We start from the raw sequence: 24088 nt of genomic DNA, 5'->3' as shown, positions 1-24088 counted from the left end.
TATGTAAGTGTATGTATATGTATAGAGGAGAGACTTTATATATATACACATATATATAAACATATATATATATCCTTATATTCTAAAGTGGTATTTCTTTGTGCATGTATTTTACTGCCCTGTAAGATGCTATGCTTTAAAAAAATAAAAATTGCAAATTATATTAATGTTTTCTACTTATATACTTTAAATGAAGAGCAATGTGCCAGTTCACAGTGGCCCTGTTCATCAGAACCTATTCTGTGGAAAAGATGCTATGCATTGCTGGTAACATGTTCTCTGTGAATTGTCTGTCTGCTTGTAATACCTCAACTCTTCCATTTGCATAAGCATCACTACAAAGAATGGAAACTACACTTTGATAACTGGAGTTCTCCCATAAACCAGGAAGGAGTAATAAGATGTGAGAACAATTGGATTTGGAACACAAAGTTGTGAGTTTTCATGGACACGAGACCGGGTTGCTTCTCTTGGGCTGTAATCACCAACTGCCCTTCTACAGCTCTGTGGCAAAGGGATCCTTTAAGAATCATGAGGCAGAGCTTCCTCAAGCTGTTTACCTCATAAGATTTTGCTGCTGAAAGAGGCAGGAGTTTGTACTTTTTTCTTTTTTCTTTTTTTTTTTTTTCAATTGTCAGGAAGGATAAGCTGATTACAAAGAAGCCATCTATTTGACATCACTAATAATATGAATCAGCATCTTAATCCTTAAGACATTCCCACTCAAAGAACTGAAAAAAAGGGGATAGCATTTTGTAAAGTCATTACTTTTCTTCTTCACCCTTCTTATTGGCTCAGAGTTCTGCACTTTGCTTTTCTTCCAATATGATTTGTGTAAGTGGAGAACAACCCCCTAAATTTTAGCTAACTACTTTTGTTTTTCTCAGTATAGTTTATCCATATTTATTTTAACAAAAGTCATTAACTATGTATGTGATGTTTGTGATATTAAGAACATTTGCTGAGGCAGAAATGGGAAAGTTTTATGTTGTTACTTGATTGGAATATAACCTGTATAAACTACATTTTGTCTACTCTCAATGTATTTGCATTCTGGCTTTTTAGAACTTGAATAAAAATAAAAATCATGGGACATGCTGGTTCCAGAATAACAGATTGTTTCATGAGAAAGTTCTAAGTGCAGACTCTATTTTGTAGGTGAGGACTGGAGTCAGTGATAAAGACCTCTTTTAATAGTATATTCCTGTGAAATTTAAGAATAACAAACGTACTTGGAGTTCAATTTTACTGAATCTGTTATCATCTCCACCTTTCCACCTGCCTTGACTGCAAATTTGGTCAGTGTGGTGTTACCATTTATCATATGCATACAGTTTAGTCACCTGCCGGTGTTAATTTTTGTCACATTAAGTAGGAAGAAATGGGCTAAAATACAAATACCAAGTGACAAATGGGAGGAAGATGAATATTTAAAGTCTGGTGGCTAATGAATTCCGTGAGCAATAAAACCCACTTTCTCAGCTTATTACAGAAAGATTTTTTTTTTTTAACTGAATTTTGATATTAATGAACTGACAGAACTAGAGATCATACTCTTATTTCATGTAAGATGTTTATTTTTGTTTTCTTACAGTTCCAACTGTCAGAGCCCAAAAATGGTAGAAAATTATGAAACATTTCAAGATAGCACTATTATTGGCAACCTTAATGCTTTAACTGTAATTTTTATCGTAGTTGAATTGCTTTTTAATACATCCAAGTAGAACCTATCTACCTACCAATCTTATGTGCCAACACATTTAGCATTTTAATTGGTGTTGAACAATGTGTGTATTTTGACAGAAGTTTGTAATAGAATACTGATTAAAATAAATGATATTTCAAGAGTAAAACAGACATGTCAGACAACTCCAAAGTTAACATTTCTTGCATGTTTGTGTGGAATCCTCAAAAGCTTTCTGCAGTTTCTAATTTTATTCCCTATACAGTAAACTGTAAAATTCAATTGATTTAAGTAAGAACAAAATTATGCTTGTGCTATTAAAGCAAATTTTGAAAATCCCACCTCTGAACTAAACTCAGCAGTGCTGAGCATTGTTTCTACCTGGACAAATTGGACAACTTGTCCAAAACTTCAGCCTATTAATAATGCTGAGCAATGAAATAGGTCAGTGTAGACTTTTATTTCTGTAGGTATTAATTGAAACCTAACAAAAGCACATGAATTTAACTTTTCACAAATTTTTCAAGCCGTGTTTTATCCTTATGGGAGTTTTCTGTTACATAATTGTTAAAGTATTTGCTGTCCAAATCATCTCTTATATGTCTGTAACACTTAATTAGCAAAAGCTAATAATTAATAAATTAATAAAACAGTGTTCCTTCATTACATAGTAAAATGGCTATATCCAGGAGACTTAAATTTCAAGTTGCAAAATACTGTGCATCTTTTTATCTAATAGTAGCATCTGACTCTTTGGCAAAGTCTTCAAGCAATTGTGCTGGCAGCATTGGACTTAACTTTGGACTCTAATGTGCTGGATTGCTAACTGAGTTCCTAATGCTTTTTACTCCTTGACATTTTCTTGTAAATAATATGAACTGGAGGAAATTGTTTGCTCCATAGAAGCAGGAGTAAAAACACAGTGATATCGTCAACAGCCACAGGTCAAATGCTATACTCTCCTGTTGCTACCTCTACTCTGAGCGGAAGTCAAAGCTGACAGATCTCAGTTAACAACAGAAGATTTGTCTGTGAAATCCTTCCATACGGACACTCTGCATTTCCTATCATCACTTACTGGGATGGAAGCTGGGTTTCTCTATGCAGGGAAGTTTTTTTGACATACATTCATGTCAGCATTATGCTGACATGAAGTACCCCCCAAAAAAAATCACACTGTATCACTGATACTGTTATACTGACCAAAACCATAGACAGAGGTACTGCTGTGCCAACAGAAAAGAACTTTGTTGGCTTTACATATAGCTTGAAATAAGGTTGTATGGATATACATGTGTGTATTATGCTTTTATATATTTATACGTGTATATATACACTTATATACGAGTTGGCAGAAAGATATGTGGTATCATTATATGCTTCTATACTATGGGCTCTGATAATATAATATGTACATGTGTGTGTGTGTATAGATGAAGAGAGGCCATGCAACACAGACTGCTCTATTCTGGTTCCGCAACAACCTCCCACTCTTGTGAAGCACCAGCCCCTTGTCTGTTGAGACTGGAGCACAAGGACTGCAGTTTTTCTCAGCTTTCCGCAGGGTTTAGGAGAAGGTTATACATATCCTTCAATTCTTTTTGTCCTGGTACAATCTGTCTTTAAGGATTTTCTCTTCAGTAATCTTTTGTTTGTTCTTACTGAGAGGTGGCGTTGAAGATAAATGTGTGCTCTTTTAGCTCGTCTCATTTAAATACAGTGTAACTTGGTAAAGATTTGCCCCAACAGGTTAAGTAGAACAGACAGTTATCTAAGAGAAATCAATTACATATTGTAAAGTATTTTACATAGCTTGAGAAATTAAAGTTAAGAAAAATTACTGTGGTTTGGGTTTCTTAGGATTATGTGTGTCTTCAAGTGGCGAAATTCCTTCACTTGGATTTGTTGAACAGTCTCTTTTTATTGTAAATTCTTTTTGAACAATTCCAATTAATATAATAGACGACTTTGCCAGCCATTTGAATGAGATGGATGAAGTGCTAGCACACATTCTTTAAGACTCTGCTCAATAAATCATACTGTTACCACCTATTGTTTCCTTATAAAGTTCAGTTAAATTCATTTAGCTAGCTGTTGGTCTAAAGCAGAGACTTTCAGTTAGTTTCTTAAGTAGAAGGAAGATACGGGAAGAAGTCATGAGCAGACAATCCAGAAGCACAGCTATGATTTCTCTGAGTAAATGTGATGAAGATGCTGTGCTCTCACTCACACTAAGGCAGGTAACCCTGCCTCCTTCCCTCCATGGATTTGTTGCCTTCTGTGACACCCCCAGTCTACTAAACCAAGTATAGGAGGTTTAATCACATGCTACATAGAAAGTCCTAGTTTTGTTTGTTTTGATCTGGTTTTATTCATTAGTATTTGTAGTATCAAATATAGCAGAATATTCTATTTATAGTGTTAGAAAGGAGGTCTTGTCCATATAGGGTTATTCATCTGACTTCATTATTTCATTTCTAATATCTATTTCATGTTCCCAGTTTCTGCTACAAGTATTCCTCCTGCCCTCCAATTTTTCCCTGCCCTAGTATGGATAAGAAGTTCATGCAGAGTATTTAATGTTTTTATTAGCACTCTATATGGGTAAAAACAAGTCTTGAAACTTTAGCACTGATTGTAGCTATAAGATGTTCCCTTAGATGTGCACATACATAGTCCAAAGTAATTTGCTTAATTAAAAAAGGCTATTTTATTTTGCAGTTGTGATTAGGGGGAATGTTTCTGTGGTTTCACATTATTTGTCCTCAGTTTTACAAAGCTTCCTGCTGAAGGTGAAGATACACTGAAGATCATTTATTACCCTCCTTTACCTTTATGCCATAGGGTACATATTATTTTCAGTCCCTGTGGTGTAAGTATTTTTATCATCTATAAAAGCGTTTGAATATGGTCTTCCTGAACTGTTATGTTTAGAATTGACTTCCTGGTAGGGAGTTTCTCGCCTTTGGAAATTGAACTTTTAATGATTTCTGTCTCTAGTTTGTGTAGGATGTTCATTACTTCTTTTTGTTTTTCAGCAGTATTCCTTGCTTTGCTGGGGGAAAACCTCAGTTTAGAAGAAAGGCCGTGGTTTACTTAGACCATGCTTAATGGGTCATGGTTCTCTTATTTCTTTGCAAACTGCATAGCTACAGTACTGAGGTACTCTGAGTATTTCATTTTAAGGGTTTAGTTTATCCAAATCCAGAGGAAGCAGAGCATAACTATTCAGTTTTCAGTTTATTGGATCAGACTCTGACTGTGCAGGGAACTGTTGACATTAGAAATTAACATCAGTAGCAGAAAACGAGCAAACTCAGAAAATTACTTTTTGTGTCCTTACGTAAAGCTTAGGTATTACTGCTAATCTAAGAGTTTAGAAAAATCTTGGAGAAATATGACTTGTTTCTAGCTGTATGTACCCAAATATTTATGGACTCTGTGATTTTTCTGTTAGGCAATTTTATTTAATTTTTATATTTCTTAGAGAAAACAACCCTTGGTTTTGGTTCTTTTTCCATGTTCTCTTGACAAGAAAGGAATATGGAACAAATTGTTGTTGTGTTCTAGGTTCTATACACGTGGAGTTGCAAAATATTCAGTACACTGGATGTGCATAGTTGTTCAGTGTTTTCTCAGACAAGCAGTAATGGCAAATAAAACTTATGGGAAAAAGCTGGCGCAGCAAAACAACATAGCCAGTTTCTCTATAAGTATTTGAAAGAATACTTGTAAAGTACAATATCATTTCTTATCATAAAACTCTCTATTCAGATGTGCTTGTGAACAGAAATGTTTAGTATTGTATGCTATCACAGCAATGCTAAATTTAACATACCTGTAAGAAAATATAAAATAAATCTTATTAATCAGATCATAGCTAAAAGGGCATCAGGATTTCAGCATCAGGATTTCACTTAATTTTGCACTTGTATTTTTATAAACAACTTAGCAGTTAGCTTTTATTGTACTGTATTGACCTCTTGACCTCTATAAATTCAGCTGGCTTCAAAATGACTACATTATTTGCACAACTAAGAAACTGCTGTCAGTGAAAATGTGTGTTTTGCTAAGGACTAATGTTGCTTGGTATGTTGGCTGTGTGTTTGTATCCTAATACCACTGACAGTCATGACTGGGTTTTACATTAAAGTATATAATATCATCCGTGATAACACTTGTGGGAGAGAGGAGACTGAATATTTCCTTCTCAGACTGGATGAGAGGCATTTACAATAAGTATTTTCAATTCAAATGTTTAGGTTCTTTTAGCTTGGACATTCTTTTAAGAACTAGAGAAGACTAAGATGTATAAGAAACTCTGAAAGACTGAATGAAATGTGAAATTCTGCATTTTAAGTTGTTATGAAAGTGTTCTGCTCAAACTAAAGTGTTTGCTTGAACTATTTAAAGACATACTGCGTAGTTTGTATATTATCGCTTGAATGCAAAACTTCAATGAAAGTTTGCAAATAAAATATATCAGAAACAACTTTATCAGATAACAAGAGGCAGAAAACTGCACTTTGGCACATGGCAATTTTTTGCCATGCATAATGCAGATTCATGTGCATGCGAGAGAAGAGAGGAAATGAAGAGTACTGTCATCAGCTGAAAGTACAGGGAAGTTTTCTGCAACAGAAACTGATAAAACAGATTGTGATTTAGCATAAGCAGTGTTAGCCTAACAGATCAGAGAACTCTATTTTATGTGAATCATTTATTCATTGGAAAAAATAATTTCAAAAGAGTAGAAACTATCTGTGTATAATTATGACCAACAGAGAGAGAGAGAGAGATCCCCCAAATGGTTGAATTTAGCATATCTACAGTGAAACATTTTAGTTTGAGGGTGGGTTCACAAGATGGAGGAAAAAGCAGTGATAACAATAGTATCTAGTACAATAGTGTAGTACTTCTCTTAAGAAACTTTCCATGATTTAAAAAATAAAAAACACAGGAAGTCAAGGTCTGGTAAGATGGGAGACTACACTGTTTTGTCTTTGCTCCTTGGTCTGTTTGAGCTTAATGCCCTACTTATGACTAATTGTTTGTAGTTGTTTTAATCGCAGTATCAGAAATGTTTTAGTATTAGCAGGCAAATGTACCATGTGTTCAAAATTTAAAGGATTATTTTGAAAAAGCATACCATGCCAAATTGTTGTGAGTCATTAGGAAGCTTACCAATGTCACTTTTTCATATAAGCCCATCTTAATTATAAGATCATTAGGATATTCATTTGGAAGCAGTTGTGTATATTTTCTGAATTCAAAGCTCTTAGAAGATTGAAGACTAATGATTTTCAGTTGAGTGACATAGACTTGAATTTTTTCATATTTTTTCCTCTAGGGAACTTGGTTCTCTATAAATAGAACAGTTCAGGCATCTTAATAAATGGATGCATTTTACTCAAATTCTATTCTTACACATCACGAAGTGAAGGGAGATCGGGACACAGTGTTTGTTTCTGTCTGATCTGTGAACGTCTCATGGGAAAACATTTGGGATTATGCAGAGGTGATAGGGTTATGTGTAAGGATTTTTCACAAATTGATTAAGTACCACCCACAGAGTTTTGGGCAATTTTGCTTGACAGAAAACAAAGATGAGCAATTATGGTTCGTTGTTTATGACATCATTTATAAGCTAAATTTAATTTTCTATTGAACATCCGCTTGGTAATGTCATGGTAATAACTTCCTGTTGATTAATTAAATCCGCTCCTTCTCCTCCTTGTTTGTAACTCACATGAAGTTGCCCAAATGTGACTATTTTATTACTAACGGGCTGTGGATGAAAATGCTGTACACATTTAAATTTTCTTTTTAGTTTGCTCAGAAGTAACAATTTGAAATTGTTGCCTTATTCAAATTTATTCCCTCAAAATAAGCTACATCTCTGATGTCTTCCAGAATGGCTATTTTTTTTTAGTTATGAGGCATTTTTACAATATTGCTGGCAATATACGAAATTATTGTTTATGAATTGGTAGTATTTAAAGTACTTTAGAAAGGGGCTAATTTGAAGGAAAGGGAACACCCAATTCTTGAAACAATTTTAGTAAATTAGAATGTTGAATAGTTCTTTATGTTCTTTATGATCTTTAAAAATGTTCTTTAAAAACTTTTATATAAAAAGATTATACCAAATGAACTGATAGGTATCAAAAAGTAAAGGAAGTTATTGAGACTAGCGTCACCAGTCTACAACCAGGTTTTGACATGAGTGTTGCATTAGATTTCAGCAGCTCTGTCGCCTTCACTGAGCTGGGGATAAATTTGATTAACAGAAAAGGTTTAAGTGTCAACCAGAAACCTCCTGAATATAACAGCTTAGTTGATGCCTGCCAGCATTTAAAAATCTCTACAATTTCCCAGAATATGATAAAAGTATCAACCATTTTGTCACAACTTAAGTAAGATGAACATTTGAAGCCATTTTATTTCTTTTCTCTCCTACTGATTTTGGAAGTTCAATTATTTGTTTATCTGTATTTGATCCTTTTAGGTCTGACAGACACTGAGGCCTTTGCTTTATTCATATAAGCACTTCCATATCACTTTGTCCATGTATGCCTCTGAGTTCATATAATAGAAGAATCACAATTTCTTGTCTAATTCACTAAATTACAAGAAGGTTTTTCTGGTACTGTGACTTGGCAATGTTGGTGGCAATTACTGAGCTATAAAGCATTATTCACAACCTATTTGTCTGGTACATTGAATTTTGGATTGGTTTTACTGTAGGAAAGAATGTTTGGTGAGATTTTCAGTAGCTTAGTGTTTGCTCTGTTTACCTGAATTGACAACTTTCCTTCTTGGCTTGGAAGAATCCATTTAGGTTGGCTTTAATAGCAAAATTTGTCATCAGTTTGTGGGAGCTTAAATGAAATCTGTATTTTCTGTCTGAAGTATATCTGGCTTTTTTGAAAAGAACCTGAGAAACACATTTCAGAGTAGAGCTGTTTTTAGAAGAACATGTCAATGTCTAATAACCTCAGATTGTTTTGCTCTCCTTCTGCATTAATTTAAACTAATTGTAAATCTTAATACTTTAAATCACAGCATTTTTTAAAATTTGACTTGCTAGTAAAAAGAAAAGCCCTGCTAGACAGACGGTGGATGTAACTTGTCTCAGTTCTCACTCTCATTGATGTAAGTGGCACAACCCCAGCACTCAGGGAAAAAAGATTTTGGAGGATCAGCATGTTGAGTCCAGAGAACAGAGCATGTAGCTAGTCAGGACTGCAGGATGGCACTGAAGATACAGAAATAGTATTGTGGATAGCGCAGCGGTATAAGTTCCTGATAATATTGGTGTCATTTAGAATTACTTATATTAAAACCATAATATTATCATATTTCATACATCAGTCTGTGATCCTACCTGATTCATAGGCAGGATCTACTACAGAGAAAATTTTCTTGACAGAGAATTGTCTAACTTGTTTCTAAATCCCTCCTGTCCCTGCCTCGGTGACTCATCAACATGCGTTGGTAATCTTATAAAGGTTTGCCACTAATTCTGCCTAGCAGTTTATCTTCTACAAGATTATTATAAAGAATTAGAAGAACGTTTTTTTAATGGCTCACACTGGTTTTAAGACTTGCATTTGAAAAATCTATTGAGCTTTACAACATAAATATTTTGGGTACGTTGTAAAGAATGTGTATTTTAAATACATCAGAAAAGACTAAAACATCCTCTTTTCACTGCTAATGGATACTTTCATCAGCTGTCAAGACATTTCAGAGAAACTGTAAAACTGTAACCACTTATTTTGTAATGGTTGCAGGTATTGCAATTATAATTACAGATAATAAAATTGGATTGCCTCAAGTTTATTTCAGTTTTGGTTTATTTTTATACTGTCTAAAGCCAGAAGATGTTTTCAGAGAAATCACAAAAAAAAAAAAAAAAAAAAAAACATTAATAAATCAGGTAAAGTTGTTGTGAAGAACCGTATAGTGAATTAGTGATGATTTAACCTATCCTGACTCAAAAGTGCTTTTAAGAACTTCAAGGCACAAATAAGAACTGAAGTGATTGGGAAGATCATGCTCTTTCACTTACCTTGAAGCAATGTTTATACATCAAAGTTATTTCTCTCTTAACTTGGCATTGTGTGTGTCTTTTCTCTATGTTGTTTTCTCCTCCTATTTCCTGAAGGAATCAGTTTCTCAAAAAGTAATGCAACTGAGTGAACAACTAAAAATTACTTATTAAAAGCTACTTATTTTTTATTATTATAAAAGTGCAAGATAACTCATATTAAAAAAAAAAAAAAAAAGTTTTATACTATGAAGTTGGTCATAGAAGGGTTTTTCATCCATATGACTGCTGTGAATGAATTTGTTTGTAAACTAGAGCCATCTTTGTAAAGAAAACTCCAGTCACCAATAGTATTTATTTGAGGTTTAATTCAAGTTCTAGTAGTAAAGCGTCTAGTTCCTCAGTCATGTACCTGAAACTTGCTCAAGTTGAAATTGTTCATAAAGACTGCTGAGATTTTTCAGTACACTTTGTATGCTTATTGCCTCATTCATCATGGCTGAAATTCCCTCTTAGGTCAGAAGGAATTGAAGTGTTATGAATTGGACCTGGTACAAGAAGCAAATCTGAAGACCCTTGTGTGTGTATACATGTGTAAAGATTTTTTTTAAAAATTAAAAACAGATCTTTCTGCCTGTTTTCTTGTATGGTTTTAATTAAACGAAAGCAAGGGCAACTGAATCTTCAAATGGTGTATCTGTATTATAGGATGATGTCAGCCACGAAGATTTGCAGTATCCCCCTGCTTCAGTCTTGGCAACAAGTTCAAAGAGGAAGTCAGAGGATGAGAGTGAATCAGCTATGCATAATGTGGACAAGCAAATAGACATCTCCCCATCTCTGGGTAATGCTTTGGAGAACATTGTGGAACAGCTGGATGTTTTGACTCTAGTAAGTATGCAATAACAGAAAACACTTCCAGTGGAAAATGATAATGTCAGTGGTAAAAAAAAATAAAATCCAGGAACCATGCTCATAAGTCAGAATATTAAAGTCTATTGAGTTATTTTGGATAGTTATATAGTCAAATGACTCTTGTTTTTTTTTGCCCTTCAGCAGATACTGATTGCATGTATTGTGTTCCCTAAAGTGAAAGCTTCCTGCTGCATAATCATAAACATTATTGTTGTGTTTTTAACTCTGGAGGAAACGAGTCACTATTTTTCAATAGCAAGATCTAGTGTGGATTTACCAGAAGCCAGTTGTTGAGTTGACATTGTCAGATTCCGGCTTGAACAGTCATGCATTAGCAGGGGATGAACAAAGTAAATTGTCAATGCACCGTTAAATCCTTTTTCAAACCCAGTGCTCAAGGTATTGGCTTAGGTAGGAATCTATGCAGTGGAATAATTCCAAGTGTCAGTGAAACAGCACAAATATTAGTCTCAGTCAGTGACTGAGTCACTTGCTTGCAAATGCTTAATACTTCTTTTTAAATAATCCAAATTAAGCCAATTTATATATTAAAACACTATTTTATAGTCTAGAATATATTAACATTAATCATTAAAGGGGAGTGGCTAAGATTTTTCTGCATTCTTCTGCAATATATATGTTAACCTAAGTAATAAGTTTTGGAAAGTAGAAAGTCAAGTCATCATTGAAAATTCTTTGTGAAGTAAGTTGGATTGAAAAGAAACTCTTAGAATATGTCCAGGAACCTACCTTTCTTGAGGAAGATAGTCTCTTGGAGAATGCCTTTTGTAATTTTTGTATTTATATGCTTTTATGTTTTTATTTACTTTTATATGCTTTTTATAATTTTTCATGCTTTTTTTGATATCTTAGAAGGGTTTTCTTAGGTTTTTGGAAGACATCATTTGGGGCCACCATTTATGTCTGTTTTTATATTGAAATATGGATGCAACTTCCATGTAGTATTTCTGAGTAATTTATACATACATACATATACAGAGTCACAGGGAAAATATTTTGTAAAAACAATTTAAAACTTTTAGATAGTCTTCGTAGATACAAATTCATCATTTATAAATATGATTGTAAATAGTGGAATAGCTAAGGCACAGCCACATGAGACTATTTTTCTTGTTGAGTTAAAAATATTTTTCTTATGTTACTGCGTTGCACACTTCTATAATACTGCTTGAATAATATTAAAATACTGTGTGAGTAATATTAAAAAAAACCTGCTACTGTCCTCTTCATGCAGACAATTTCAATCCTGGAACAACGGCTGACTTTGACTGAAGATAAACTGAAAGAATGCTTAGAAAATCAGCAAAAAATTTTACTTCAGGGAAGACAGGAAGAATAAAAGATGAAAATGAACTGTATTGATGAGTATGTTTTGTATATTCACAAGGAAACAATAAATGTTGCTTCATTGGATTTCACTATAATTGGGAAAAAAAATCCTTTTCTAACTATTGATCTAAAAAAAATGAAAAAATATGTATGACATTTTAAACATTAGTATCAAGCAGATAGTCTGGTTATACATTTAATAAAGCGTAGCCCAGATTAAATTAATATTTTGTAAAATCATTCCCAATGAAAGTTACATGATTCTTACTTCAACGCAGTAAAATCTTTAACTAAAACTAAACAACAAGCTATATCTTTTTAGATGAACAGCAATCACTGTGGAAGTGCACTATGCAGGTTTTTCAGCTCAGGTAAGGGCTATGAAAATAAAACTCTTTGTACCAAGGCAATATTACTCTAGCACCTAAATTAAATTCGGCCTAATTAGCCCTGACTGCTTAAATGCCAGAGGTTTTCTTCTTCCCTTACGTACTGTCAAATATTTTACCAAAAACTCATAACATTTACTGCTCATATTCTAAATATTTTAGTGATGATTGTGAGAAGATTTAGTGTAATAACTTTTAGTTAAAAATATGAAAATGAAGTCACTTAAGCTTTGAAACAATAAGGGGATCTGTGTGAATTCAGCTGCAAGACATGCAGTTGAGCACTTCCACCAGAATTCAGTTTTTATATTTAGAAGGTACATTTCTGAGGAATTTCTGAACCAAACACATAATGATGCAAAGTTTATACCAGAAATATAAAAGACCCTCATCCTCCAGGGACTTCCACAGGTGCTCAAATTTCACATGCTATGAATTCCCCCCATAGCTTAATGCATTACAAATTAAGTTACAAATCTGTAAAGATGTCGTGTGATTCAGTTTGCAAAGTATAATGAATTTTGGTTTTATTTGTAATAAAAATGTGTTTTTTAGAATTACATATTTGTCTTTCTAAATTTTCAATTTAAAATTTTCTAAATTTTCAATTGTCATATTGTCCTTTAAAAGAGAACATCTCTGCTTCTTTATGTCTCCCTATTTATTTTTAATGGCAATTGCAGAATATCTCTTGTATATCCACAATCACAAGTAGATAGTCATCTCTTTCTGCAACTTCCCATTTTGTATGTTGAAAAATAGGACACTTGAAATGGGGGGAGCATTTTAATCCAATTCTCCAACTGACTGTATATAGATAAAGCCCATTTCTCGGGCTGAGCCTCATTAACATCAACAGAGTTCAGCTTAAGTACAGGAGTGCTGTGCAAATGCCATTGCAGATGGAGCTAAAGTAACTAGCAGTCAAATGTTCTTTTATAACTTTTCGTTTTCTCTTATAGTAATTGCCTTTGGGTAGCCAGAAATCACCTCAGTTGATTAGTAAGCCCTGAATTTTGCCACCAAGTGCTGTTTATTTTCAGCTCAATCTTAAGTAGTGCTGTTTATTGAGAAGAAACAGCCTCTTAGAAGTTTTTCAGATATAACTATTTCTATGTAACATCCTAGGCACAGATTAATTTTTTGTTTTTTATTTTTTGTGTGAAAAGATGGCCTTACATATTCAATTGTGTACAGCCTGACCTTTGATTATGCAATTTTTTTATAATGCTATATAATGCATACTTATGTAAATACTGCCTTTTAGATCAGATGTACTTTGTGTTTTGCATTTGGAAATACTCTTGTGGTCTTGGCCTTTTCTTAGTTTCATTAGAGGACACAAAACCATGTAGCTATTAAAAACTCAGGCTTATTTCTTGTTTTCTTTGTACGACTTATATATGGACTATACTTTCTTGTTGTTGTTCAGCTTTTCAGGATTATTTATCAGCAATATTCAGAAATATTTTTTTTTAAAATCTTTATTTTTTAATAAAATCTCTGCTGATGTCTTTCTCTTTGCCTTAGCTACAGTTACTAATTCTTCTTCCTTTTCAGTACCTACTTATCGAGAGCATTTAATACTTAATGCAATTTTTTCCTCTGTTGTTTGTGAACCTGGTCAACTAGCATAACACTTCCAAATTAAGGTATGTTCTTGTCATTTGATCAGGTAGTCTGTTGACAGTGAAACTCTCAGCATGCATGACACCTGGCATGTCTGTATAATTAGTGGTGGTGGTTTGAGAAAGTGTTTTGGAAAACTAGTTCCTGGAGGCAAATGTAACTGAATAACTCCCAATCTTTGGGGGTTTGCTGTTTATTGCTTTTATGCTTGTAAGATAATAATTCAGTGTTTCATTGTCATAATCATGAGAAACAAACTGTAGGCTTAAATTCTGATTAAACTTATCGTCTGTCTAGAAAAACTGGGGTAGATTAAGTTTGTCTAGCCATTTTGGGATTGCCTGAGTAAATCCCTGTAGCGTGAGGGATTCCAGAAATACAAATTGCCATCTTTATTTATAAATAAATATGCTGTACTATTTTTAAGTTTTTTTTTTTTTCTTCTTCTTCTTTTTTTTTTTTCCTTCCTAGAAGTCTTATTACAGGGTTGCTGAGTTATTTTAATTGCCATATCACAGCAAAAAAACACTGAACAAGGGTAGCTGGGATCAGAATGTGTTTCCAAGGACATAGCTTTATGTAAACTGTTTACGCTGTAAGACTTGTAAAAATCTGAAATTCTGTACTCTCTGCCCCAAACAATTAATGAATATGTATGTTCACATTGGATCCAGGAACAGTATGTTTTTGTCAGAGTGCCCCCTCAGGGACTTTTGCACGCTTCAGATGCATAATACAATTGAAGCCGTTTCTTTGTGAGAAAATAGGTTAATGACTTGCCAAAAGGCAGATGTTAATTGGAAAAAGTGCAGACAAGTCCTTTTCTTTACAATGTATATGGATTGCATTTGTTATGACTTGCGTCCAAGAACAGGTGCAATTTCAATTGACTCAGCTAACAGGATATGCTGAGTGCACTCCTCACCAATTTTACCGTAAATTTTAAATCCAGCAGAAAAATATACTTTCTAAACTAGTCAGTGAATGATAAGCTGCATCTATTACCTCTGTTATAGAACATATTTACAACTTATTATTGTGCTTAAGCGTCCTAATAATACAAAAAACAGGCCCTTGTTTATTCAACAGTGCTGAAGGATTTTATTGGTGAGCATTGAGGGATCTTATACAAGATAAAATGTGTCTTCCCTTCCAAAATATTTCTTACCTAAGAGAGTCAGCAGTTCTAGATGAAGTACCATGGGTGTTACTGTAACTGGAAATTGAAGCAGAAAAATTGCTTATTTTTCATTAATGCATTTCCTGCCACAAAGTCACACAATCAGATTGAGCTCTTTACCCAGCCTCCTTTCATGTTCCCTGTCTTAAGAAGCAAAAAATAATAAAACAAAAAAAAAGCAATAAAAAAAAAAAAGCAAAAAACAAAACCACTTGGGTGTGGCACGTTGAAAGACCTACTGTTTGATAGTTTAATCATTTAATTCTGGGGTCTATGGGAATTGCTAGGCTACTCATACAAGACCAACAAAGTGAGGACTTCGTTTAGATCCATGTTCCTAACCTAACCTAACCTAACCTAACCTAACCTAACCTAACCTAACCTAACCTAACCTAACCTAACCTTCATGTACCTAACCTAACCTCCTTGAAAAGTTACTCTTGCCTAAGGAGTGCTGGCTGTGAAATGGGATGGCTGCCCAGGAAGCAGCTGAATCAGCTTCACCTTGGAGAGCCCAGCAGCCTCAGAATTAAAGCTCTGTTCTGTGGTGAAGCAGCTGGGTTTGGGCCTCTGCTCCAAAGCCAGCAGAAATACAGCCTTTCACATGAGGTGGGTGAGCTTAGATTTCCAACCAGTGAAGAAAGCTGCTGGTAAAAGGGAATATGTACATTTTTAAGAAGTCTTGATCCAGGTTACGTTTTGTTCAAGGCCAAATTCAATAGACATGCTGACTAGATCAAGACCTACAGTCTAGACCAGTGCAGGAACATCCAGATAAGAATCCCTCAGAAGCTCCAGCATTACTGGTGATACCGTCTGCTGGTGGCTGGGGGTCACACCTTTTTCACATGGATGTAGCACAGCCGTGGGCATCAGTGAACACCTGCAGAGACAGGGGTGGGCTGGGAAGAAAAGCTGAGGCTACCAATGCCACCTAAATGAAGGATTCTGTGACTGAGAGTAGTAGTTAGATCTGTAAGTACTTTTATGGCTTGAGCCCTTACAGACGAGGATAAAAGGGAGAAACTCTGCTTCTCTTCAAAGCTGCTAAAGAGGAAGCAATTGCCAGGAGATGAAGAAAAGACATCTATTAGCTATCTTTTTCATGCTTTTGTGCTTTGTATTGTAATGAAACAGTACCTCTGTCTCAAGCTTTTTCCTCCTCCTAATCCCTGGAGGAAATCCCTGCTCCTTTTAAAGAGAAAAAACACTAGAACAGAAGGAAAGTAGCAAGAACTACTAGTCTCCATGGCACAGGATTTCACTTGAAGCTCTTTCTGGCTGCTGTGATGGAAGCCAAAGGCTTGTGGTGCTCATGCCAGTGTCTGTATTGAACGTCAGTTCTGTCGTAAGATTAATCATTCAGAAGCACAGCATGTTTGCAGTGGTCTGCTGTTTACTGGGGCTTCCTGAACAACTGTCACAGCAACAGAAGTCTGGGAGGTTCAAAGCAGTAAAATCCTGTCTCTGGTTTCTTTTGAGAAAGATTCAGGTGAGCCATATGCAAAGGGCTCTGCTGCTTCACGCTGCCTTTCTTGTTCACATCTCTCAAAATGAAACATTTAAGATGCAATACACTTGGGTGGTGAAAAGGACAGAATGCTCCTAGCAGCAATTCTTCCTCATGAGAGCACTTGTCTAACATTTTTTAATCATTCTTTTTATAATTATTTTCATCCTGTGATACATGCTGGGAGCGCAAGACCTGGTACATTTACTAAAGCCTAAAAAGAGCAACTTGAAAGCAAAAGAAGAGACAATGGTTGTTTCAGACTATGACCGGTTTCTGCACTGATTGCAGGGGGTGTTCTGTTAAAGCTAAACGATGCTACACCTATAATTTGATGCTGGTACAAAAGCAGGACTTAGCTCTTAGTCTGCAAGACTTGAAATTTCGTGTACTTCACAAGACCAGCTTTCAATTCTAAGAAAATTTCATAAGTGCAATAAGATACCATTAACTTTTCAGTTAAGCAGTGAGTGCAATCAGGCATAGTAGATTATAATATTTAATTGTACGTAACCATACCGAGTGGTTTCAGACTGCACTGATGTCTCTGCACAGCTTCATTGCTAAAACACTATGAGCTTTTGTGCAGCTTCTGCAATCTATTCAGCATAGACCCAGCCTATAAATAGCCACATTATTGAGAGGCTGTAAGAGGTTCATTAGAGAAGTTGTGGCAGCCATGCTGTGCTGATCTGGTAGCTACCGAAGAGCTGAAGCACACGGGTAGCACCCAGCACGAAGCTACCCCCCAGCTGCCCATCCAAGCTATCCTCCCAGTCACCCTGGGTGCAGTGCTCACAACGTGCACTGCACATCTCACCAGGTCCGGGCACATGTGTTGCTCTCCAGATGAAAGCAGGGCACGCAGCAGCTTGTGGTCACGCCGGCCAGGTCCCAGCACAGAGCCAGGATGCCGCCAGGGCGGGTGCCTGGGGCCGGGGCCGCAGGACATCCTGCAGGCCATACCTACCCAGCAGCGCGATTAGTCACCGTCTCGAAATCACACACAGGCATCAGGACGCTGCTGACTCAATAGGAAGTCGCTGGCTGAAATCAATGGGACTTCTCACACACTTGAAGTTACATGCTGAAAGTGTCTTAATCTTGTATGCTATATTCACATAACGGAGGGACAGAGAAAGAAAATGTCAGTAGGAACCGAGGGCTATTTTTTTCTGAAGCTACATGGCAAACAAATATAGCCATGAGAACCTGACTTTCGGTTAGTCTCAAGGGGTACTTTGCTATTTGTTGCACAGCTGTCTGAAGTAGAGCCTCCCGGGTCTGGCCCTGGAAGTCAGGTAAATTAAAAGTGTGTAGGACAAAGTCCTGACTGCACGCAGACCTTATCCTCAGGCCTTCTGGATATTCCTTAGGAAGAGATGCTGAAATGCAAGGCTTCCAGTGTCATTCAAAACTATGAAAGAAGAAATATATATCACTCATTTTGTCTTTTTTATTCCTTTTAGAAAGAAAAATGCCCTTAGCTACTCAGCTGCTACAACTCGTGTATGTGTTTTCCACATTTCTCCCCCATTTCTCTGAACGATCAAGTTAATCATTTCAAAGTGAGAGAGTTATGCCCTTGTTACAGAACCTGAGTACTGGGGAGGGAATAATCCATGTTTATTTCTGTGTAATGGATTTGGGAGGAACATGGAGATATATAAAACTATGTGTAATATTTGAAAAATGCTGTTTAGGATGGAAAAATTATGGATGCAATATCACCCTATTCGCACCCAGCATCTCACAAATCTATATACATTTGTATACATTACAGAGTAGCAGCTGAGCCTTTAGCCCTCCTTGGGAAAACAAATCCAGACTGAAACACCCAAGGTCTCATTTTTAAGATTTTCCCAATATAAAGAATCACATACAAAAATATATGTAACGTAGCTCGTTAGTAGTAGCTCTGACACACCCACTTTCCTTGTATTTATTTATTAGAGGAACAATGATGCCATAATAAACACTGGCTGGGAGCTTTCCAACAGAACAGGTTTTTGTCAGCGAATGCTGATTTGTCGTAAGCAAAATGTTTCGCAGAAACGTATCTGTTTGGATGAACTTCCGCTGAAACACAGGCAGGTTTCCATCGCAAGCCCGCCTGATTTCCTGCCAGCTTGCCTGGCAGCTCTCCAGGCTCCACGGATCCGGGACAGCTCTGCATTAAACCTGGGATTCTTCCTGGTTTCTTTTTCTTTTCTCTTTTGTAATTAGAGGGAAAAGGTCTTGGAAGAAATACACATTGGCCCTGCCTGGCTTTTTCTGATTGTTCAGAAGTAGGTGTGGGGTTTTTGTTGTTTTTTACAGTGATGACATCGCACAGCCCATCTTGGCTCATTGCATGGGAGAGCCAGAATAGCTTTCCTCCCTGCTAGAGGTTAAACTGCCCTGGAAGTGAAATAAATTTCATGCCATACTGAGCTTCATTTCTGAGCACTTTCAGGAGACCTCCCGGTGCCAATATTGTCTCCTCCTCCCTATTTTCTAAAATACTTAATTGCACTGCGGTCTCTCTGAAGCAGCAGTACCCTTCAGCGCTGTCTCCTTCGCTTGCTTCTCTTCAAGCAGTTTCTAGTGCAGAGGCTGCATCAACCTCTCAGGTGTCTTCTGGACACTTGTGGCTGCTGGGCATTGCTGTGGACATTGGGTGGTTTCATGGTACCTTAGGCACTGAGATCTATTTTAGAAACCTGCTTTGGCAGCCAGCTGCTTGTGCTTTGGCTCTGCTGCTGCTTCCTGCTTTATCTGCCCCATCTTCACTTGGAGACAGAATATTTCCCTGCACTTAACTCTGAATCACCTGGGGGGTGGTGGTTGTTTCATTTTTCTCTTTATAGTGGGGTTATCTGAGGGCAGGACGTTGTGCAGGCGTGTGCCCAGCATCCTGGGTGCTCAGGTGAAGCACGGTGGGGATGTCAGGCGGCTTCTCTCTCACCTCGGGGCTTGGGCTGTAGGCAGTCAGCTTTATCTGCCTCTGTAATCCAGACTCACAGCTTCTAGCAAGCTCCTAATGATTTTTTTTTTCCTCCTGCCTATAAGTTTCATCAGTTGCTAATTTGTCTGTGCACTTGGGTTAAATTGGTCAAAACTGAGAAGACCCCAGCCTCTGGTAATTAGGTTGAACAGTCTTCCCAAATGTACCCACAACCTCTGCCTCCTTCTGCACGAATACCTCGTCCCTTCCTATACTGCCTGTCCTGACGTAGCCCATCAGTTCTTTGCTTATCTCTTCCTCTCTCTGTTCTTACCCTCTCTTCTCTCCCATCCTTTTCCTTTAAAAAAAATATTTTGCAGCCTACAATTAATGCACTTGGCTGAAGTCTCATTGGGCATATCAGGAAATTTTCCGGATCGCTCATGGGTGGAGTTTCCCAAAAGCATCAATCTGGTATTAGTGTTGTATAAACAACGGGCCTGCCAAACTCCAGACAGAGTGAGGCAGCCTCAAAACGTTGTGCCCCATTGCAGACTTCCACTTTGTTTGTGGATTACCTCCCACAGCAGAGACACCATGGTCTCTGCAGTCACACAGCAAGGAATGACCACGAGCAGAGGCAGGGATGGAGCTGGCTCTTGTTCTCTCTTTTCTTTCAGTACCATCAGCACTGCTTGGTTGCTGCCCGTCCAAGTGCCTGTGAAGAAGTCACGGCTGCTAACATGGTTAAAAGTGCAGGCACATTTTCAAAGTTGGGTGTAAATTGCCTGGCTCATTTTTGCCACCTGTCGTGGGATAATATGATGTGCAATAACAACATTGTGTGCAGCACCTATGGGATAGAGTTTAAATTGGTACATTGTCTGCAGGAGAACTGTAAATAAATATTACAGCTTATACAGTACTAGTATGGCTTGACATACAGAATTACTTAGCTCATTTGGAAGACCTTGGTTGTGGTTGTGAAAGCAGTGGGCAAGAGCTCCTACAATTATGTAAACCACAGACTAGGAGTGCCACAGATAACCATCATTTCCTACATTTCTTTTTGAAAGAAGCTGTTCTCACAAATTTCTTGAACTTTAACTGCCTTAACTGAAATTTTCTATTTTTGGTACCCATTTCAGGATGAAATTTTCAGGACATTTTCAGGTTTTTCAGAGAACAAGATAATATGTGATCCCCTTTGGATCTTTCCTGGAGATGTTCTGGCATCATCAATCGTATGGAAAACTGGTGGGGGTGATCTGCTGTAGGAAACACTTTTCCTGAGGACGCAGGCAGGCAGATCACTGAAAGCCACTGAAGAGAATGGCCCAGGTCAGACAGAAAACAGGCACAGTGGGACTGAGGCTAGCTCAGCGTGGAGTCTGAGGCTAGGATGAGGAGACAGAAGGGATCTGAGCACTGAAGAGCAAATGGGGATGCTATGAGATACCGTGGAGATAGAAGCAGGATCAAGGAGATTTGTAGTGCTGGGAGAAATCAAGCTTGTGGCAACAGGACGAAAGGATCCTGGTCCATTACGGCCAGTTTCCGACCAGTTTGCAGTGTGACTTCTTGCTTGACTCAACACCTGTAAAACCTGGCTGGTTCCCCTCCATCTGCTCATTTCCCTGCAGTGTGAGCGAGCATGGAGGATAGCACCCTGCCACAGCTGTTGGGGACTCCACCTGCTCAACAGGCATTGGTCAGCCTGCTGAACCTAAAAGCACAGGGGAAATACATACAGAGAAAACTATCTGAAGCTGTACGTTAAAGCAGTGTTACTAAGGCGACTCTGGAGAATTGGATTTCATCTCCGCATCTGTATCATCAACCTGGCAGCTGTACTCTGTGTAGGAAGCTGTGGGATGGAGATGTTAAAAGGATGGCAAGGAGACGGATGTAAAACCCAAAACCTGGAGACTGCAAAGTTATAAGCAACTGTTTTGAATTCTTGGTTGAGATCTCAGAGATGCTACAAGGGACAAAACAACAGAATTTGAAGCAAGAGACAAATAATGAAAAGCAATTCTGTGATTACAGGTCCAGTCAATAGCTTTTATGTCAATAGAAAGATGAAGAGGAGTGGGAAGGGCCTTTGGAGGAAAATAATTAGTTCTGCATTAGAAATGTGAAAAACAGAAATGTGAAAAGCTGCAGGTGAAGCACTGGGACATGTTGACTGCTATTCTGCCTTAGAAAAAGGTTCTGCTGTCTGTCTAACTGTGGTTTTATGAACTGTAGACCATGTTTATCTGCGGCCCTTCCTATTTGATTTTATAATGGTGCATGCATCCTTTTGCATTTTTTAAAATCAATTTGATGCCTGCAAATTGATTTGCCATACAAACATCCTCTCCCTCTCCTGATCCGTTCAGCCTCTAATGATCAGCCCATGCTGCCTTCCTTTCACACGCTCCTGACCCTGCTGACTCCAAGGCATTCTCCAGCCTCCTAAGCATCCTGCAGCACTTTTCCCTTGCCCCCTTCCTGTCAGTGGTACTGAATTCCAGGAGGCACCACCCCGAGTGCTGTGCCGGCTGCTGCACACCCGTTGAAGGCAGGAGGTCCTGCTGGCCTGGGGGATGCTCCCCGCTGCCTTCCCCTCGGCATCGATGGCGAGGTTGGGGCAGCATCCTCAGGTAGATGCCTGGGCAAGGGGAAGGAAACCTGCTCAGTCAGCTAGAACCTTCCACACTGGGTTGTCAAACACGCTTGTTCACTGGGGTGTGAAAGGGAAGCTGAGGAGAAGAGAAATGAGTTTGAATGCATTTTAATTGGGATTATGGGCATATGGCGTGGTGTTGTTTGTTTTCCTCTTCCTGCTCTGCAGTGGGGCTTTAATACCTTCTTCACACATTTGCCTTTATCTGTCATGTCAAAAGGGGAGACAGCAAGAGGGTTTTGTTTTTTTTTTTTTCTCCCCCTTCTCCTGGGCCATGCTCAGAGCCCCTCACTTCCCCTGCAACTTTGCTGAAGGAACAATCCTGATTTTCAGAAAAAGCACATCCAGACTGCAAAAGCGGATTAAACAGCTTCAAGTTATTTTTATTAAACTTTTCAGCTGCTCCTGGGAGGACTTTTGCTCATTTCCAGCAGCAGAAGGGGATGGATTCAAAGGGAGAGGGGGGACGTGATGTCCACAGTACCACAGGCACACGATTCCCCGGCAGCTGGATAGTTAGGTTTTATTGTTATGACAGTATATTTAGTGTTTTGTAAAATGCTACTTAGGGAGCCATTTCCCTTGATGTACAGCAGTTTGTTAGCTGTAAGATTCAGACATGAGCCTTTAATTATGCCTAGCATCTCTGCAAAAGCAATTTCAGTTCTCTCCTTTGCCTCATGCAGCATCTTGGGATGCTCTGCTTTTGAATGTGGACAAGTTATTGTTTAACACAGCTTTAAATCACTACAAAAATGTTCTGTAGCATCCACTGGGAAAGCCTGCTCCCATCTGCCCTGTTTTCACACAGTCGCTCTGGGAATAAAGGCCAATAATCACAGAATTTTTGTTTAAAGGTTAAGCACAGAGAAGCGTACCTTCATATACTGTGCAAGCTAATAGCAGGTGAAGCTGTGGCTCCGAAACATTTAAAGAGGAAACTATAGCTTAATATTAAGCATCTTTCTCAGCCTTCATGTAAGCCTCTTTCTAGTTATTTTCCAAAGATGTGTATGATGCAGTATAGGACTTATTTTTCTGAGGACTTACAGGGGACCTAGATGTGTCCTTAATGTCCACTTTAGAAAAAATATCTCTAGCACTGCTGAAGTCAGTCTGAATCTGCTCCTGCCTTCCCTGACACAAACCCTCTGTGGTAGACTTTGGGCAATTCACTGTGCCATGGCATCCCAGCTTGACCCTTATGCTAAACCTGTAGTTCCTAAATAAAAGTCAAGATGTTTATTTTTCTTCTGAAAAGATATATATATATATATAATGTCTTAGACATGCAGAAAAGGAAGAAACCTTTGGCTAAATGCAATTCGGTACTTCCTATATTTGATGCTCCTTATGTCTCCCAGTTTCTGTTTCAAATAATGATGAAAAAGTTGTGTTAAACTTACATCAAAGGAAAGCTGTGGAAGCAGAAACATGAATAACAAACACATGCATAATGTGATTCTGAACAAAGCAGCCTGTGTGGGGATAGGCTGCACAGGAACACATGTATGTCATTGCAGCATATTGCTAACACATGTAGGGGTCATCAAGATATGGTCTGGAGCAGTTGAGAGCCTTGTTTGAAGGCAAATTTTACAGAATCTTTGTTGGTACTGTGGCAACAACTGCACTTTACATCTTTATAGAGTACTTACCACAATTGTTTGCGTGTTGTCCTGTGCAGGTTTCCATATCCAAGGATGCTCCAAAGGGAGAAGGTAAAGAAAATGTAAGGAAGAGTAAGTGTAAAGGATCATCAAAAAAAAAAAAAAAGATAA

The 24088-nt window shown here is 37.5% G+C and overlaps 1 protein-coding gene across 1 annotated transcript in view; it reads left to right on the top strand.

Moving 5' to 3' along the window:
• The window catches only part of POC1B (POC1 centriolar protein B), a 50668-nt gene extending 36724 nt beyond the window's left edge, over positions 1-13944 (top strand). Inside the window, exons 11-12 of the mRNA XM_084289343.1 lie at positions 10446-10628; positions 11908-13944. Coding sequence (XP_084145469.1) covers positions 10446-10628; positions 11908-12012 — 288 coding nt within the window. The 3' untranslated portion in view covers positions 12013-13944. The remainder of the gene's footprint in view (positions 1-10445; positions 10629-11907) is intronic.
• The last annotated feature ends 10144 nt before the right edge of the window (positions 13945-24088 follow it).

Source organism: Netta rufina (genome assembly GCF_964035555.1).
Source record: "Netta rufina genome assembly, chromosome: 1".
NCBI classification, from domain to species: Eukaryota; Metazoa; Chordata; class Aves; order Anseriformes; family Anatidae; genus Netta; species Netta rufina.
Note: the sequence above shows the minus strand (reverse complement) of the source record. Positions and strands in the feature narration are given on the sequence as shown.